The 19,587-nt window shown below is 44.5% G+C and overlaps 1 protein-coding gene across 2 annotated transcripts; it reads right to left on the bottom strand.

Annotated features, from left to right (window-relative positions):
- Positions 1-3,791: 3,791 nt before the first annotated feature.
- Positions 3,792-18,741, bottom strand: LOC309799869 (U3 small nucleolar RNA-associated protein 25 homolog). Of its 2 annotated transcripts, XM_082613475.1 has the most exons (11): positions 18,567-18,741; positions 17,845-18,260; positions 17,402-17,441; positions 16,461-16,694; positions 14,293-14,463; positions 11,831-11,919; positions 9,717-10,127; positions 7,513-7,732; positions 6,366-6,758; positions 5,533-5,651; positions 3,792-4,873 (listed from the first exon to the last, which is right to left on the bottom strand). In XM_082613475.1, the coding sequence occupies exons 4-11, from the start codon at positions 16,534-16,536 to the stop codon at positions 4,649-4,651; spliced, it is 1,704 nt and encodes a 567-aa protein (XP_082469601.1). In that variant the 5' UTR covers positions 16,537-16,694; positions 17,402-17,441; positions 17,845-18,260; positions 18,567-18,741; the 3' UTR covers positions 3,792-4,648. The 2 variants fall into 2 exon arrangements, with proteins under 2 accessions (XP_082469601.1, XP_082469600.1); XM_082613474.1 differs by lacking the exon at positions 17,845-18,260.
- Between the last annotated feature and the right edge of the window lie 846 nt (positions 18,742-19,587).

Below are 19,587 nucleotides of genomic sequence, written 5' to 3'. Positions count from 1 at the left end.
GGCCGCACCCGGCTGCTTAGGAATGGAAAGAGGCGGGAGTGGAAGGAAAGAGGCGGGTGAAGCTAGTAGCCCGCCGCCGCCCTCCCTCGGCTCCGCCGCTTGCCCTCCTTCTGTGTTAAGTCCGGTGTCCCGTTTGACCCGGAAGGCAGAAGCAGGGCACTCGACGTAAAAACACGCTTTGATTTGTCTCTGGAGAAATGTACTTTCCCCTCCAAACGAAACTTATCTCAAGACAAGCGACGTGTTTTGCATAATACCCTCACCTGTGGGTGCTGGAAAGTTGTTTTTGTTTGCTTCTTACTTTGACCTACCTCAATCCTGAGAGGCTGAATTCCGAGAAGTGGGTGGACAGGTGTCCTGGCCAAAGTTTGTCATATCTAAGCAGGGTGTGAAGTGCATGAGCATTCACGCCGAACAAATGTGTGCTAGGTATGCTTCTGGGCGCTGGAAGTATTACAGCGTAGAAAACAGACAAAAACCCCACCTTCTTGGAGCTCAAACTGAGGAATTCAGTTTGCTGACTTCACATGAGAAATGAGAGGCAGAGGTGCAGAAGCTTTTCAATCAGGTCATTAGCAAGAAAAAGTTAGTTCACTGAAAGGTTAACTACCAGTGATAATGACCCATACCACGAAGGGAAGGAATTTCTTGAGAAAATTCGTATCTGAAGAGATAGCCCAAATTTATTGATACATGGGCAGGGCAGAGGCTAAGGGAACTGCAGTCACCTACACTGGAAGTTTCACTCCTGGCTGTACCTTGGTGGCATCTTCAGACTGTGAAAAGAGACCACTGTAGAGTAAAGGTGGGGCCAGCCTGGAAGGAGGTCCAGCTTGTAGGGGCTCCCACACTAACGTTCTTAGCTCAGAGGGAGTCAGAAGCAGAGCAGAAACTAATTTCAGAATTAGAATTTTAGAATTTTTCCATCCCCATATTTACTTTATTTTCCCATGGTAGTTAGCAATCAGTTTCTGAAATGAAGGACGTATTGAGTTAATGCATTTATTCTAACAATAAATATTTGAGAACATACTATGTACCAGACATTGTGCTAAGGGCTGACAGCAAAGTCCAAGACAAACAGTCCCTACCTCCAGCAAGTCTGTAGTCATGCAGGACACAAACTGAGCAATTACAAGGGAATTGATTATTCTGAAAGAGGAACTATAGGGTGCTATGGGAACATATAGCCAGGGACCTAAATATGTGGGCAAGGGACCAGTCCAGATCCAACATTTGCCCTCCCAATTTACACCTACAGCTAATCTAGTTTAGTGGGGTGGACAGTGAAGAAAATGAAAAGCTGGGGACCCCACCTAACTCCCTTCCCAGTCTTAAGCAAGGTGAAGGCAAGGAAGTAGAAAACACCAAGGGAATGAGTGGTGTAGCCACCAAAGGAGAGAGCAGACTGAGTCTCCAAGAAAGGACACCTGGCATCAGGACCAGAGACGGAGCACGGAGGGAGATCAGTGGAGAGCCCTGCATGCACTCTCCCAGTGTTCTGAAAAGGATAAAGAACAAGGAAGAAACTACACTACTGGGTTAAGACCACATAAAACCACTCATCCATTCCTCTAACATATTCATCAGCTTTTCATTACAATCACATACTACATGTTCAATCCTTCTTGGCACTTAAGAACACCGTTCTCTACACCCTTTGCCAGCTCACATTTTCTGGGCCCCCACCCAGGTGTACAGCCTGGCTGTTAGCGTCTCACAGAATAAGGGGAAGAGACCAGCCCAGATCCAGCAGTTGCCCTCCCAATGTGTTTTCTGTGGATTCTTTTTAACTTTGAGCTATGCAGATACAGACAGAGGCAGCCAGACATCAAGACCAAATCCCTCACTGCACCCACTCAACACAATGCCCCCAAAATATAAAGTTCCTATACCTTGCATGTTTCTTGGTCTCTAGAAGCCCAACTTCTGCTCACAGCTGAGCCCCTGAGCACCCAGATTTCTCTTGGTCATGCTTTAGTAACAGCAGATTCTACTAGGTCCCTTAGAGACCCTAAAACCACAGCTTAAGCTTTCTAAATAAATAAGTCCCATTGCCACTTGTGATTGAGGGGTTTTTGAAATAAAGCTAGCACAACTTTACAGCTAGCTCAACTTCAGTAGCAAGTAGGAGGTGGCTTGCTTTAAGGGTAGCAGACCAGACATGGACTTTCTTAATATGGCATGGCACACATAGGTATCAGTACTCAGGAGGGTTGGAACCTGCAACCAGGGATAAGCATCTTGTTTTCCATTTAGGTCCTGGGGTTTAAATTATGTATAATTTCATCCTAAAAAACAAAACAAACAAAAACAAAAGAGAGTCAACGGGTCAGGGACAGAGCGAACGTTAATAGATCCGACCAGTTTGTGGCAGCCATAGCTGAAATGTTCTACACCTTAATTGTAGCCATAGCTGCAATGTTCTACACCTTAATCTACACTCTTCACCTTAACTGTTCACACCCAGCTACCTCCACCAGGAAGGGAGACAAGCAGGTTTGTGCTAGGTGAGCCATTTCCAGAAAAGCACTGCTCGGCCCTTCTTCACCTTGACCTTTACACATTTAACACCCCACTTTTCCCATCCACAAAATAGCCAAATGACAGGAAGACTGTAAACATCTCCATACAAGGAGGAACTGTCCCTGTCTCCTCTGTGGTCACAGGAGTTGGTCCTGGATGCCCAGCTCACTCTCAGGTCTTCCTCAAGGAAGGGAAAAAAGAACAAGAGAGCTCTGTCCTCTCCAAAGGCTATCACTGAGTTATATACTGTCGTCTACCACACACATACAGTGGTACAGACATACCTCGTTTTATTGTGTTTTGCTTTATTGCACTTTGCAGATACTGTGTTTTTTACAGATTGAAGATTTGTGGCAACCCTGCGTCAAGCAAGCCTATTGGCGCCATTTTTCCAACAGCATTTTTTCACTTCATGTCTGTGTGTGATGTTTTGGTAGTTCTCACAATACTTAAACTTTTTTATTGTTATGTTTGTTATGGTGATCTGTGATCAGTGATCTTTTTTTTTTTTTTTTTTTTTTTTTGCGGTATGCGGGCCTCTCACTGTTGTGGCCTCCCCCGTTGCGGAGCACAGGCTCCGGATGCGCAGGCCCAGCGGCCATGGCTCACGGGCCCAGCCGCTCCGCGGCATATGGGATCCTCCCAGACCGGGGCACGAACCCGTATCCCCTGCATCGGCAGGCGGACTCTCAACCACTGCGCCACCAGGGAGGCCCTGTGATCAGTGATCTTTGATGTAACTATTGCAAAAAGATTATGACTTGCTGAAGGCTCAGATGATGGTTACCATTTTTTAGCAATCAAGTATCTTTTTTTTTATTAATTAATTTATTATTTACTTTTGGCTGCGTTTGGTCTTCGTTGCTGTGCGCGGGCTTTCTCTAGTTGCAGCGAGCGGGGGCTACTCTTCATGGCAGCGCACAGGCTTCTCTTGTTGTGGAGCGCAGGCTCTAGGCATGCGGGCTTCAGTAGTTGTGGCATGCGGGCTCAGTAGTTGTGGCTCGCGGGCTCTAGGGCACAGCCTCAGTAGTGTGGCACACAGGCTTAGTTGCTCCGCGGCATGTGGGATCTTCCCAGACCAGGGCTCGAACCCATGTCCCCTGCATTGGCAGGCAGATTCTTAACCACTGCACCACCAGGGAAGTCCCCAACTATTTTTAATTAAGGTATGCACATTTGTACTTTTAGACATAATGCTATTGCACACTTAACAGACTACAGTATAATGTAAACATAACTTTTATACGCACTGGGAAACCAAAAAATTTGTGTGACTTGCTTTATTGCAGTATTCACTTTATTGCAGTGGTTTGGGAATAGCCGTGCAATATCTCCGAGGTATGCCCAGATTTCAGTAGTGGTAAGTTGAAAACCTGACAGCCAATTCCTCTACAGAATCCCTAAGCCTTCTACATCAACAGCTTCCCTTTAGAAGCTCAATTTGTGAGTTTTTACTCCACAGGCTGGGTGACTTTCAGACTTTGGCACCTATTTCTATTTAGATATCTAGCTTGGTTCCCAAGCAACCAGCCGGTGCCCCTCCCTCCCTCTTCCCCCATCAGGGAGCCAGCTTACTATACTAGCAGAACAGGTCAAACGGAGATCAATCCTGGACAAATCAGTGCTTGAGGGAACTTTAATGAAAGCAAAAAATATATATATATATATGGTGCAAGAACAAGGCAGAAATGTTCTGTTCCAGGCAGTTTTGCCTTGTACAAGTAGAATGAAGTCACTGAGTCAGAGTTTTAAAGCTGGCATTATTTCAGGCATCATTCCAGCTCCTTCATTTTACAGTAATGAATCTGAAGCCCAGAGGCTAAATGACTTGGTTCAAGGTCACACCACTGGAAGCAAAGCTGCAGCTAGAACCCTGGTGTCCAAACTCCCAGGCCAAATCTCCTTCTACTACATTACACTACCATGGGGAGGTTTAAAAAAGAAAGGGAAAGTATGAAGGGTGATTTTTCCATAAATTAAATCAACTTTAAAAGGCACATCTGGAGAGTCAGAGAGTACTAATATTGTTAGAAAGAAGAAAGGTTTAAAAGCTGGTTAAATCTAATTTTAAAAATCCATATGTACAATATTGTAAAAAAGAGAAGGAAGATGGCATTCATGATTACTGGGCTGGCAGGGTAGGGGACAGTTGCATGCTGGGGGTGGGCTGCATGGGCTGCCAGCTTTCCTGGGTTTGCAGGATGCGGTACAGCTGCTTCAGCTGAGCAACAATGTTATCCTTGATGTCTGGCGTTGAGATCTGCAGGCGGACACTGCCACTGTCAAAGGATCGTGTGAAATCACCAGAAAACATCTCATAGATCATCCGAGCCACCACCGGAATGACCTGTTCAGGACACAGAGCACACAGCTATCCACTGAGGAAAGGGTATTTTTAAACAGCAGGAGGGGCCCAAGATTGAAGGAAGGACCAGTGAGGCTGTGGGGAAGCCCACCACTTTAATGTCTAGATACAGACTATGCCTTCATCTCTCTGGACCATCCTGCCAAGGTTCACTTTAGAATTTGGTTCAAATGAAGGTAAAGAACCTAGAAGTAGCATCACATCACATGCCTAAATAAATAACTGCTTATTTAGCAGGACTTTTATCCAAATTTCATCTACTGCCTGTCTTGATGCACAAATCCACAGCCAAACCCAAGTGGTCTTGCTGCCACTTTCCAGAATAAGAACACGTTCTTAAAAGTACCTCCAAAGGTTTTTCCAAAAGAGCTAGAAAGAGTCATATCCTATTAGGTTTCAGCAAGACTCTAATATTAGTCAGTAAGAGAATAAGGTCTCCCCTGAATCAGTCACTTGCTTTGAGGACACTGTATTCTCCAGCCTGGTCCTACTGTACAATGTACAAAGCTCAAGTTGCTACATCTGATGGGATTCAAACCCGCAGAGGCTGATGGATCCTCACTCAGGGCTCAAGTCCAGACCTAGGGGCTAAAGCATTGATAAAAAGGCAAAGAGTTGTTGACACATTATTATCTCCTCACCTGAACCAAGATGAGTTTCCTTTCCTGAGGTTTCCCATCTGGCCATTCTTCCCCAAAGCATAAGTAGATCTCAAATGGTGGCTGTTTCTCTATCTGTCCTTTCTGGTGGGCAATGAGATCTGCAGAACACGGAAGAGCATGGAGTTTGGGGTACTGGGCCATTCCACACCTACTCAGTAAGCACTTTCTTTTACACTGTCCAGAATAGTAGCCACTGGCCACATCATGTGGGTATTGAATTTAAATTCATTAAAATTAAGTAGTTCCTTAGTCACATTAGTTACATCTACATACTCAATAGCCACATGTGGCTAGTGGCTACCATACTGAACAATACAAATATAGAACATTTTCATCATTGCAGAGAGTTCTACTGGACACCGCTTAAACCAGACTTAGGGTTCAAATCACATTGGAAAATTCACATCTCAGTGCTCTCCCTAAATATGTCTGCTTAAATTTGCCACGCAAATATGTCCCAAATGAGAAGAGTATATGTTTTGCTGATTATGATAAACAGGGTCACCTTCCAAAGTTAAGGATAAGCTGGTAGAATGTGGGGAGCAATAACAAGGCTGTCTCCTTCTTCTGCCAATAAAGGGGCCACAACCACCTAAAACTGGCTTCAAATGCATAGCTTTGGAGTGGAACACCCTTCTTTGTTGCCCAGGTCACTTTTATTTTTCAGAATCAAGGTCCCCTTCTACCTTGACTTCCTCCAGAAGAAACTGTTTGGTTAAGATCTTTGCAGAGCCGGGAAAGGGGGGCAGGAAGGAGGAAGACAGACTTGCAGGGAGCAGTTCCCACCATCAATCGTCTGAAAAAAGACTCACCACTAAGGAACATTTCCAGACAAAACAGTTTGACCTTCTTTTGTCTCTCGATCAGGTTGGGGGCAACAAGCGATGGGGCACATGGCCCAGACCAGTACACCTTGCACTGGCACAGCCTGATGGCATAGATGGCATGACCGCTGACCTCCAGGATCAGTCCTCTGTCCATGACGTCTAGCAGCTTGCTGGTGAACAGCTTCTGCTTCTCATTGGTGATGTGCTCCGGACCTGGGAACTTGACCTGCTCCAGGCTGACGGGACCAAAGAGCTCCTCCTGGTCAGGCATGGGACCCAGGTCTCCATAGAAGAGCCGGCAGCCCTGGGGGTTGCTCACCGTCATGGTCTGTGCATACTCCTTCCCACGGTACTGAAATTTGATGTCCAGGTCAGTCACTGCAAGGTGAGGGGGGGGGGGGGACAGTGAGAGTCCTGCTCTGCTGCTCTGCCCGTCCATCCCTAAGACTCATGCAATGCAAGTCCATCAAGATCAAGCCACCTTTCAACCAGCATTCAGGAAGGCCACTGCCATAGTTATCCTTCCTGCAACAAAGGGAGACATCAACATATCCCTGGAATATTCACTCAAAAGGCTGCCTTGAAGCAAATAGTTCAAATTCCATCTATACTATCACTGTTCAGTCACCACACCCTAACAGCTAGAATTTCTCCAACCAAAGTTCTGGGTCCCGGTCTCCCCATTTTGTACTGACTGAGTCTTTACATCAATAGGCATTGGAAGGAGCTGAAAACTAAGGCAGCATCTGGTTTGTGTATCTTTTTTTTTTTTTTTTTTTTTTTTTTTGTGGTACATGGGCCTCTCACTGTTGTGTCCTCTCCCGCTGCGGAGCACAGGCTCCGGACTCACAGGCCCAGTGGCCACAGCTCACGGGCCCAGCCGCTCCACGGCACGTGGGATCCTCCCGGACCGGGGCACGAACCCACGTCCCCTGCATCAGCAGGCAGACCCCCAACCACTGCGCCACCAGGGAAGCCCTGTGTATCATTTTTGACTCACTGTTTAAAGACACCAGAGGAACAATAAGAAGACCCTCTGAAAGAAAGCCTAATTCCAGGCTTCTAGCTTCCAGCTATGTGCACCTCACACCTCAGGTCCCTCAGGGTCTCAGTTTTGACAAGGAGGAATTACCAGTCCTGACGTGGTCATCGATGTTGCCGACAAATACAGCTTCATAATCCTCAGGCCTCTTCAGGTTGGGTGGTCTCTCCTTGGGATCTGAGCCATACTCTCCATTAAACCTCTTTTTGTTGCTTACAATTATTTTCTTCTTGCTGTCGCCCTCAAGAAGACTGATGAAGAGCTGTACCACCCGCAAAGCAGCTTCCCGGAATGGCACCACTATCAGCACCTGTGGAGGGAGTGATGGGCAGCCTTGGAGGGGCAAGGGGAAGGAAGGACAGCTCGAGGTGAGCCTGCTGGGGACCTAAGGAGCCCTCCGTTCCACAGCCCCTGGCCAAGGACCACATCCGTGTCACCCCCTTTACACAGGACCTGGCTCAGTACTGAAGGCTGAGCATCTTTCCGACCCACAGCACCATGTCCTATGGACTTCAATCTCATGGCTCCTTGGGGTGGGGGGCGCAATTCTTAAGCAGAATGTAGAATTTTTTATTTGTTTGTTTATTTATTTATTTATTTATTTATTTGCGGTACGCGGGCCTCTCACTGTTGTGGCCTCTCCCACTGCGGAGCACAGGCTCCGGACGCGCAGGCTCAGCGGCCATGGCTCACGGGCCCAGCCGCTCCACGGCATGTGGGATCTTCCTGGACCGGGGCACGAACCCGTGTCCCCTGCATCGGCAGGCGGACTCTCAACCACTGCGCCACCAGGGAAGCCCAGAAATACTTTTTGAGGTAAGTCAATGCCGTTAACAGAGGTGTCCATTAGCGAAAACCCAAGGGCATAACCACACAAAGCTCTTTGAGGACAAGAAATGTTACTCATTTCTGTCTCCCACAGAACTTAGTTCAGTATTTTGATCCGTAAGACCCAAGGAATATGCTGAACAAATGAATTAGATGTATTGAGAATAAAGCTGGTAAGGAAAGGACTAAAGCATCATTACTTTTCTAGTACATTTCCTAGTACATTTTTCAGAAATGATGATAAAGGATTTCTGAAATAAGATGATATTTCAATGGGAAATATAGGATTCAGTTTTCCAAACATTTCCAAAAGTGTTTAATTTTAACTGTTGAGGAAAAAAAACAGAAGATGCTTAACAAATGATTACCTTCTAACTACCCTTGTGTAAACAATACAATCAATGGATATAACCCCAGTCAGATCAGGCAATTCACCAAATTCTGAATGTGATTCATGGGTAATCTACCTCATATTCTATTTTGCAATTCTAAATGGAAACAGATAATCTTATTACCCTGATGTTCAAGATTCTGAGGTAGTTTCTCAGAAAGGCAACCAGCACAGCCAGAGGGGTGTAGTGATTCATTTTGGTACAGTGCAGGGATGATGGATCAGTTTTGAAGAGGGCCAAGTTACTGTCCCGGCTGTCACACTAAGTAAGTGTCTAGGCTTTGGTTTCCCCAACTATCAAACAAGAGGGTTGGACTAAGAAATCTCTAAGAGCCATATCAGTATTAAAATCCTAAAATCCTATTAAGCCCAATGAGAAGAATCTAAGAAGATGAGGCTTCTTCAATACAGACACAGAGGCTAAGGGGTAAGGGGGTATGGGTGGCACAGTATCTAGCTCCAGGACATCATGAAAAATGTAGACAGAATTAAACGATCTAAGCTCCCAATCCACTGGAGCTTAGGCTTATGAGCCACATAAATGTAATCATCACTTTAAGCAGTAATAATGATACAATGCAAAAACAGGGATTTTGTTTTCCAAGGTTTACATATTTATGTGGCTTAGTGAAGAGAATCCTTGGTTCTAGTCCTGTCTCTGCTACTTTTTCCCTGGTTCTCTTTAGCAAGGTCCTCTACGAATCTGGGTCTCTGTCCACAGGTGTAACATGTAGGGACTGAATAAAAGGCTCCTTAAGGTCCCATCCAGCTCTGACAATCACAAAGAAGAGATTTATAGTGGAGTGTTACTTATGTAGGATCAGGGTTTATCTTTAAGGAGAGAATTATCATGGAGGTACCTCCTACTCCAGTTTCCAGTTAGATCTGCTGTTAGACAGTCCACTGAGCTGTCTGCAGCACTGCCGTGACATTACCTGGCCCATCTAATATGCTCATTCTTGGACTCATTCACTATTCCAATCATTAAAACATGTGAGAACCTGCTAAGTGCCAGGACCCATATGTTAGAGCCTTACAGCCTCCTTGAGGGCAAAGTTCTGCTGCTGACACTCACCTTGGGCCTCGTTAGCCCTTGGTCCCTGAAGTCATCATCATCACCCAACCCAAGTTTCTGGCTTCGGCATCTGCTGTTGTTGGCAAGCACCTGGGCATTGGCTTTGAGAACGTGATTTATCACATGCAGGCAGTACACGTGGCGGATCTCTTCCCCTTTCTTCAGGGCAGCCCTTTCTGGGTAGAACAGGTCCCGGTAAGAATTCATAATTAAGAAGAGCTCTTTCCGGAGGGGTGTGAAGGGGCTACTCGAATTTGGGGGACCAGAGAGGAACTGGCTGTTGGTCTTGATCCAGGTGGATTCCAGAGGCTTCTGGAGATGAAGTGACTTTAAGTCAATGTCCTTTGGGGGTTTAAAGGTTTCCAACTGTTGAAACCTGGATGAAAAGACAAGCTGGCCCAGGATGGGCCACTGTGGGAGAAATGATCAAGAACTAAGTTAGAAATGAATTATAGTACCTTACATTCATATAGTGCTTTATAATTTACCAAGGCCTTTCACAACTTACAGATCCTCTCACTTTATCCTCACAACAACCTTACAAGCTAAACACTATAATGCTCTTCTTGCAGTTTAGGAAATGCTGAGGTTCAGAGCTTATAGGATTCAGACAAACAGAAGAGAACAGAGCTAAGGGTTAGAGCCCAAGGTTTCTGACTTTAGAAACCTTGTGAGCTCTTCACTAGATCAGTGGGTCACAAACTGTCCTGTGGACCACACTGTAAGAAGTCAAAATTTACTCTAGACAAAAGAAAAGGGGGCCCAACGGTCAAATAACTTCGGTAACCACCACAAAACCTAATCCCCCTCAGGGAGAGTCACATGCAGATTGGACACTAAGGTTCTGCTGAGTCCTGTAGCAAGGACTCCGTTCCACTTCATTTGACCCAGAGTTTTCCAAATTTACTTGGACATGGAACAAGGTTTTTGTTGTTGTTTTGGATTTTTTTTTTCTTTTTGGAGACATATATTAGAATCGTAAAGAATAATATTTTGTGGAATACCAGTCTGGGAATTTTTGCACTGTAACAAAACTGCTGATCTTAGCAATAAAGAAAGGATGACCTCTGCAATAAAAAAGAACTAACTATTGATATATGCCAACAACTGGGATGAATCTCCAAGGAATTATGCTGCGTGAAAAAAGCCAACCTGTATGATTTTATTTATATAACGCTTTTGAAATAACAAAATTATAGAAATGGAGAACAGATTAGTGGTTACCAAGGGTTAGGAATGGGGGAGGGAGGTGGGTGTGGTTATAAAATGGCACCAGGGAAGAGGAGGGATCTTTATGGTGCTGGAAATGCTCTGTATGTTGACTGTGGTGGTGGCCAGGGCAACCTACACGTGACAAAGCAGTATAGAACTAAATAACACAAAGGAGCAGGAACAAAAGTGAGGAAATCTGAATAAGACAGGTAGGTTGTATCAGTGGAAATTTCCTACTTGTGATATTGTACTACAGTTTTGTAAGATGCTACCATTGGGGGAAACTGGGCAAAGGGCACATGGGATACCTTTGTATTATTTCTTACAACTGCATCTATAATTATTATCTCAATAAAAATTTCAATGAAACAAGGATGACCAATTGTTATGAATAGCATCAGTGGTGAAAAAAAAAATCACCGAAAAAAGAAGCAAAAACTGCTCCATACTGAATAATTTAGGTGTGAACTTATCTCAGATATTTCAAACAAATGAACAGCAGTAGCTACTGTTTGACTGAACACTTCGTACATATCTTCCAGTAAACTAAATTACTTTATTTTGATGCAGGCATTACTGTCCCCCTCTAACAGATGAGAACAGTGAAGATTAAAAAGGTAGATTAACTTGCCTTAGGTCATGAGATAGCCCCTTGCAGACGTTGGTCTAAACCCTGGTGTACCTGTCTCCAAAGCATTCTTATCTTATTGGTCCCCACCATCCAGCTTCCCAGTGCCTTTTCTAGCTATGCCTGTGCCTTACTGGGCTCTTCCAGTCTTCCTCTGTCTTGCTCCCTATCAAGCCATCTGCCACGGGTGTGTATCATACATTCAGGGAGACCACTAAAACCCAAGACCACTGCTTTTCTCCATTTGTAACTGTGATGATGGAACAATGCTTACTTTTAGCTGGTGGGTAGTTTTGGGATTTGTGGCAACAGCCTGGATTTCTTTTTCTTTCAGTTCTTTATTTACAAGTTGTGCAAATGGATCTAATTCAGAAATAAAGAATATTAGAACACTTAGGGCAAATGACAGGGATTTTCCAGTCTTCCCCTGTGAATGACATCCTGTTTTCATGATGTTGACTCATCTTTTTCCCCATCAACTTTCCCCATCATTTATCCCAGTCCAGAGCTTAAAAGTTTCTGACAGGTCCATCTCCCTAAAGCATTTCTTTAATCACATTATTCCCCACCTCAAAAACCTTTGAAGAAACTTCTCGGTCTGAAATTCAACATACACCTCTAACCTACCTCTCTAATGTAATTTTTGAATTACGTGGCTCTCAAATTCTTCTGCCACTGTGGCTTTCCTTCCTTTAACTGAAAATTCTATCCTCTTGTTCACCACATTTCTATATATCCAAATAGTATTCGTTGAATGTTACCCCCTGACTCACAATAAATAACTATTTCCCAAGAGCCTACTGTGTCAGGCACAGTTCTGGCTCCAAAGAAGCCATCTCTGGTCCCCTATAGACAGTCATCACTTTCTCTCAAGCGCCCCACCCTGCCCTCAGTTACCCACACCAACACATATATGTGCATGTCCTACCTCACCTAACTAGACTGCAGGATCCCTGAGGGCAGGTTCCATATCTGATTTAACCTGCACTGGAAGACAAATATAAATGCTCAACACTCAACTGAGGTGAACAAATGATCAAAATGGCAGGGTCAGTGCTCTGCACTGGCCACCCAACCTTCTCTTCCAGTTCCACTCATGTAAGAAGCAAAGTTAAATGACCCATTCAGGGACCCAGGTAGTAAAACTTCAAATGCAGTGCACCTTATATTAAGACCTAAGATAAAGGTGAACAACAGGAAATAAGAATTCTAGGTGATAATACATCAGTACAGACCAAACAACCAGAGAAACTTTAGGACAGTCAAGCCTCCTAATGTTTCCTCCAGGGTTTTTTTTTTTTTTTACTTTTTTTGAGTTCAGAATGCGGTTTTTGCCCAAATTCTACCTGCTACTTCTTCCTCTTGTCTAGAATAGCTAACAGAACCAAATGAGGATTAAAATTTCAACTTCAGTGGCACCGCTGGTTGAAGAATGGCACTGGGACCAAAAAAGGCAGTCAGGACACAGAATGAGACCAACCTGACGTGCCCACCCAGGCACAGGCTAAGACACAGGACCTGAGAGACAGCAGAGCCCTGCCTCAGCCTACCACAGGCTTGTCTAAGTAACAGTCGTGGAGACAGAGGCATGGCCCAGTGTTCTGTATCTTGACTTTGGCGATGACAATATAAATATACGCATTTGTCAAAACTTATCGAGTTATATACTTAAAATGGGTCCACCTTGTTGAATGTAATTCATACCTCAATAAAGTTGATTTTAAAGTTAAATTAAAAAGTCGCCTATGGGGACTTCCCCAGTGGCACAGTGGTTAAGAATCCGCCTGCCGGGCTTCCCTGGTGGCGCAGTGGTTGAGAGTCCGCCTGCCGATGCAGGGGACACGGGTTCGTGCCCCGGTCCGGGAAGATCCCACATGCCGCGGAGCGGCTGGGCCTGTGAGCCATGGCCACTGAGCCTGCGGGTCCAGAGCCTGTGCTCCGCAACGGGAGAGGCCACAACAGTGGGAGGCCCGCGTACCACAAAAAAAAAAAAAAAGAAAAAAAGAAAAGAATCCGCCTGCCAATGCCACGGAGCAACTAAGCCCGTGCGTCACAACTACAGAGCCTGCGCTCTAGAGCCCGCGAGCCACAACTACTGAGCCCATGTGTCACAACTGCTGAGCCTGCGTATCACAACTGCTGAAGCCCGCGTGCCTAGAGCCTGCGCTCCACAACAAGAGAAGCCACCACAGTGAGAAGCCCACGCACTGCCACAAAGACCCAATGCAGCCAAAAATAAAGAGAGACTGGGGAGACAGGGTGGAGCTTTCTGGCTTCTGAGGTGCTTCCTGGTAATAAGGACCAATCAGATTAGCCACTGCCAGGTCTCACAAATCTGTAAAATTACTACTCCAGTAAGGAAGAGCAAGTGAAGGATAGAGAGAAAAATGCAAAGTACTTTTCTCCTCTTTCTCTCCCTTCCCTGCTTGGGGAAAAAAATCAGAAGTCTTCCCCTGACCCCAGCTGTGGATCGTGAGCTTTGAGGAACTGGCCTTCCCTGCTATCATTGTTCAACTGTTTGTTCTCACGAACAGCCGCGCCCACTCGCAACACTGCCTAACCCTGAAAAACACAAAAGATCTTGGAGAAGCATTTCTTTCCAGCTCTACATCTAGCTGCTAAACTATCTGTTTCTATTACTGCTCATTCCAATAACAGGAGATTTAACAGGTATTAGACCACAACCACCCATACTAAGCACCAGCTGAATTCAAACAACATGAGCTGTGCTCTGACCTTGTGATGCTTTCAGAGAACAGTTGCCTCCTCTTTCCTCTTCGAGAAAGTTGGTTTCTAGGCTGAAGAGTGACTCATGTTTTGCATCTGTAAACTCCTCTGGGGATTCCTCTGATGTGCCAGGTGGCCCGTGCCCATCTTTTCCCTTAGGGTCAGCAGGTAAGGCCGCATCTGCAGTTTTAATAAAACATTTTGTGAAATTATTTATTACTCATAAATATAATTACACTTCTGTTGACAAATGAAATCTAATTCCTTAGGCTATCATTTACTTTTAAGCAAATTCAGGTAGAAGACATAAGTTTCAAAATTGAGCTTGACTGCTGACCCGGTACGTGTAAAGATGTTCAAATCAGCGTTGATATAACAAATAACTAGAAAAAATGATTTTGTCATTTCTATCGAAGGGGTACTAATTAAATTACCACATATTATTTACAATGGAATACTATGTGATCAAGCTAATGTGAACCCACAGTTACACACGTTATATTATTAAAGAAAAACGTAACTTACAGAAATGTATGAGGCCATTATGCACATACACACAAATATATATTCACTCATATATCCATAAAAAAGTAGTCTGGAAGGTTCTATAAAATGTTAAAGGTGTTCATCCCAGGGTGGAGGAGATATACGTTAACTATATTACCCTCTTAAATTTTTACAGTAAATATATATTACTTTTATAATTTAAAAAACCAAACTTTTCATTTTTAAAAACCTAAAACATGAAAGAAAACTGGAAAACCAACAAAATTAAAGAAGTCCCTAAGTCTGAGGAAACGATTTTTTTATCCGAGTACAAGTGATGAATGAAAACACTAAGAATGGTGTGTGACACCTTAAAGTATAGAAAAAAATACAGTAAGGCAAATAGGCATTAAAATAATAGAATATAAAAAGTTACCCAGATATATTCAGACAATGGACTACTATTCCAGTAATAAAAAGAAATGAATTACTAATATGAACTACACGGATGAGTCACAACAACATGAGGAGCCAAAGAAGCCACATGCAAAAGGGTACTTATTGTATGCTTCCATTCATATGAATTTCTAGAATAGGAAACACTAATACATAGTGAAAGAAAGCATGTCAGTGGTTGCCTGATGCCAGGCCTGGGAAACTGACTGTAAAAGGACAAGAAGGAACTTGTTGCAGGTATTGGAAGTGTTCTGTATCTTGACTTTGGCGATGACAATATAGATATACACATTTGTCAAAACTTATCAAATTACATACTTAAAATGGGTACACTTTGTTGAATGTAATTCATACTTCCATCAAGTTGATTTTAAAGTTAAATTAAAAAGTCACCTATGGGGACTTCCCTGGTGGCACAGTGCTTAAGAATTCGCCTGCTAACGCAGGGGACGTGGTTTCAAGCCCTAGTCTGGGAAGATCCCACATGCCGCAGAGCAACTAAGCCCGTGCGCCACAACTACAGAGCCTGTGCTCTAGAGCCCGTGAGCCACAACTACTGAGCCCGTGTGCCACAACTACTGAAGCCCACGTGCCTAGAGCCCATGCTCCACAACAAGAGAAGCCACCACAGTGAGAAGCCGGCGCACTGCAACAAAGACACAATGCAGCCAAAAGTAAATAAATTAATAACAATTGAAAAAAAAATAAGTCACCTAGATGTCTGAGTGAGACAGAGTTCCTTTAAGCTTTCAATCCCAGCTCTTCTCTGAAGCCTCCCCTCATGTACCCTGGCAGCATGTGACCACTTTGCATCTCTTTAACACTTTATATTTATCGGTTCCATTCAGATTTGATGCTTGAAAAGTTTTGTATATTTTATGTCTCTCTTCCGTTAAACTTGGTTCCTCTAAGGCAGGAACAATCATCTCTTTCATAAATTGAGACCATTACAAAAACAGAATTATGTTCCCTTTCCTCTCAATCAGGGGAATTTGAAGTAGGATTGATGAAATCCTGGAAATCTTAAGCAAAAATGTCATTTCTGCATTTTTATAGCCAGAGGGTCCTGTGTTTTCATCAGATTCTTGAAGATATCACAGAGCCCAACAATGTTAAGAATCTCTGCTTTGAATCCATGTGCTTTCACCCAGCTCTATGGTACAAGGCACCCTGCCCCTGGGGCAATCTGTCTGTGGTCCCTGCAAAGATGATAAACCCACATCAAAGACACTTACTCTTCTGCATGTCAGTAGACTCTACTGCCATCTCTTCCTCCACAGTGATGTCACTATCGCCATCTTCAAGATTCATTTCTGTCGCATCTATAACACTGTCTTCTTCCTCTTTCTCCTCCTCATCTTCCTTGGAAACATCCTTTAATGTGGCAAGTAGTCTGTTGTAACCAGAAACTTGTTCTGGTTCACTCTATGCTTCACTTTCAGAACTTGAAGTATCTATAAACTCTCTGACTAAAAGGAAAATGGGGATTTTAAAAACAAAAATTATATTGTTCTTGTTGCTACCCCACGACTATCGTCAGGCCCACAGTGGAACCAAGTTCAGACTTTTCTAAATAAAAACTAGCTTTTCTGCAAATATGCGATCCTATCTATTCAACCAAACCTAGCACCAAATTTGTTTAAAACAGCTAATCTAGCTATGATTCTAGAAGCGCTTCCTCTTCTTTGAACTGCTAATGTTCCACATGGGAAGACAGCAAACTAAACACATGGAGCTTTAGGTTATAAGGCGATCTAACCTATGTGTCAGACATTTGGCACCTTTAAAGGAGCAACAGGAAAAGTTACAACAAAAAAGTGTACTTTATTTCTGAGTCTGTGGTAATAAAATAATAAGACCTTTGATGATTTTGCACTCTATTTTATGTGAAGCAAACATGACATTCCCTCTTAGGATTCACCAAGAGCCCTCTGGGAAGCCTCCTTAACAGGTTCTAACAGGCTAATCTCTCAGGACAGTTTCATACTCTATACTATATTAGTTATCACAATGGCATTTTAACAGACACCTGCACTTAAAACTAAGCAATATTACTAAAACATAGCTTACACTTAAAATCAAAAAGAGTGGAAATGTAGCCAAACTTTATTACCATATATAATCTTAAAAGTAACAGTCCAGAATCTACTATCATAAAGAAGGTATAAAGCATTACCAGTTGACAAGTCTGTGGTTTTGCTTCCTTTCTGGAAACCCTGAGAAGAAACAGGCAATGTTAAACTCTAACTACTAGTATGTAGCAATTAGGAAAAGTCTAATGATACAACTTTAAATGAACATGGCAGACTATACCGTTATAAATACATTATATCTATTGTCAAGTAAAAACTCCATATGCATTTGGACAGGTTTTGGAAGGATATGCCAAATAGATAATAAGAGACGAATGAAAAAGTCTAACAAGACCACATGACAAATACTACAGTCACACAGTAACAGGCTCTCATCCAAAAGATGGGAAATTTTGGCAAATAAAAGCCCTCGGGGTTCACCTTTTCTAGCAAATTTCTTAAGTAGACTATCCCTCTAACGGTTGATAAAGCAGCCCAAAGGGGTGGGATGAGCACTAAGATCATAACTGAGAGTCTGGACACTTACAGAGGAACCCACAACTACCCAAACATTAGTTTCCTCATGGTCATTGAATAGATAGGTGATGTCGAGGGTCCCAAGCAATTCTTTTCTTATTTTTTTTAACTTATTTAATTTCTTTATTTTTGCCTGCTATGGGTCTTCGTTGCTGCGCCCGGGCTTTCTCTAGTTGCGGCGAGCGATGGCTTCTCTTGTTGCGGAGCAGGGGCTCTAGGCTCGCGGGCATCAGTAGTTGCACCACCCTGGCTCAGTAGCTGTGGCTCGCGGGCTCTAGAGTGCAGGCTCCCTCAACAGTTGTGGCGCACGGGCTTACTTGCACCGCGGCATGTGGGATCTTCCCGGACCGGGGCTCGAACCCCTGTCCCCTCCGTTGGCAGGCGGATTCTTAACCACTGCGCCACCAGGGAAGCCCCCAAGCAATTCTTTAAAAACATATCAAACGAAAACAAGCTTATAAAATCTCGGCCCAGTCGCCACACAGGAGGCGTGCCGTCTAGCATAAAACTACAGGCTCAACAAAGGGTAGGAAGACCGGTGAAGAACCCCATCTCAGGCGGGAAGCCGCCAGGATCCCCGGGCGAGCTAGGCCGGCGCCGGGGCAGCGTGGGACGCGGCGGGAGCTGCCCTGTCACTACCCCCGGGGCACCGGCGGACCAAACGCGGGGACACGCGGGCTCCCACCGGGAAAGGACGCCGGCAGCGCCGGTCCCAGCCTTGCCTCTCCATACCTGTCATAGAAGGGATGCTCCTCGCCGAAAACCCTTAGATGCTTCTTCTGCTTTTTAGTTAGGGAGCTGAGCAGCTGGCTCTGGCTCCGGCTCCGGCTCCCGCGTTTGCCCATGGGAAGACGTCAAGTCAGCCAACCTCCAAGAGTCGCGTTTTTCACCTGGAAGTAGTCTCGTCAACCCACTCACGCAGGAGTGCCAACGGCGCTTTACGGCGGAAGCAGGGTGCCATAAAGCAGACCCGCTTTACGTCGCGCTTGTACGACAGGCGTTAGAACTTCCTGCTTCCCATTCCGCCCCCTAGCGAGGCTCTTTGGAAGCACGTGCACGCCTGCGCAGCTTTTCTCTGAGCCCCGTAAGGAAGGCAGGCAGGGAGGCTTCGGGCTTCCCCAGGTGGGTACATGGGTGGGTGTACTTTGTGCGTCTGTTTTGGCTGTGAGAATCAGCCTGCATAAACGTGTAGTGACTGAGATGGTTGAATGCAGTGCCTTTATATTATGCCATAATACAAATACCAACTAACATTTAAGGCTGCCGGTGCATCTCAATTCATCCTCACAACAACAGTAAACAAGTAGGCCTTGTTAATAAGCCTGATATTGGAGATGAGAAAGCTGATGCTTACAAAAGGTTACATACACACTAGCAAGAGAGGAGATGGAAACCTAATTCTCTCTGATGCGACCACAGGCTTTTCCCACTAGGATCTGCCACATGCGTGTGCCATGTGAAGAATGAGGACGCAAGGCTGAGATTCCCGCCCTTACCCTACCCCCTCATTTTCTGAAAGGATTGCAAGGGCCCTTGGTAACAAATCTGTTCTGGCACTTTTCATGTTATAAAAGCAAAAACACATCCAGAGAGGTAAAGTGACTTTCCTAAATCACCCGGAGAGTCGATGTTAGAGAAAGCAGTAAAACTCAATCAAGTGTCTCAAAACTGAATTGGGGCAAACTGGGATGGAAAACTTTTAAAGGGTAAGTAACTTTTCTATATCTGGGTCGTGGTGGTGGTTACACCTGGT

Source organism: Mesoplodon mirus (assembly GCF_964341445.2).
Source record: "Mesoplodon mirus genome assembly, chromosome: 3".
In the NCBI taxonomy this organism is placed as follows: Eukaryota; Metazoa; Chordata; class Mammalia; order Artiodactyla; family Ziphiidae; genus Mesoplodon; species Mesoplodon mirus.
Note: the sequence above shows the minus strand (reverse complement) of the source record. Positions and strands in the feature narration are given on the sequence as shown.

What these genes read in the sequence shown, in the direction of transcription:
- LOC309799869 (XM_082613475.1), bottom strand. Translation starts at nt 16,536, where the DNA reads ATGAATCTTGAAGATGGCGATAGTGACATCACTGTGGAGGAAGAGATG. An exon ending in GTCTACTGACATGCAGAAGA is followed by an intron (nt 14,464 to 16,460) that starts GTAAGTGTCTTT and finishes TTAAAACTGCAG; the next exon opens with ATGCGGCCTTACCTGCTGAC. An exon ending in TTCTCTGAAAGCATCACAAG is followed by an intron (nt 11,920 to 14,292) that starts GTCAGAGCACAG and finishes TTTCTGAATTAG; the next exon opens with ATCCATTTGCACAACTTGTA.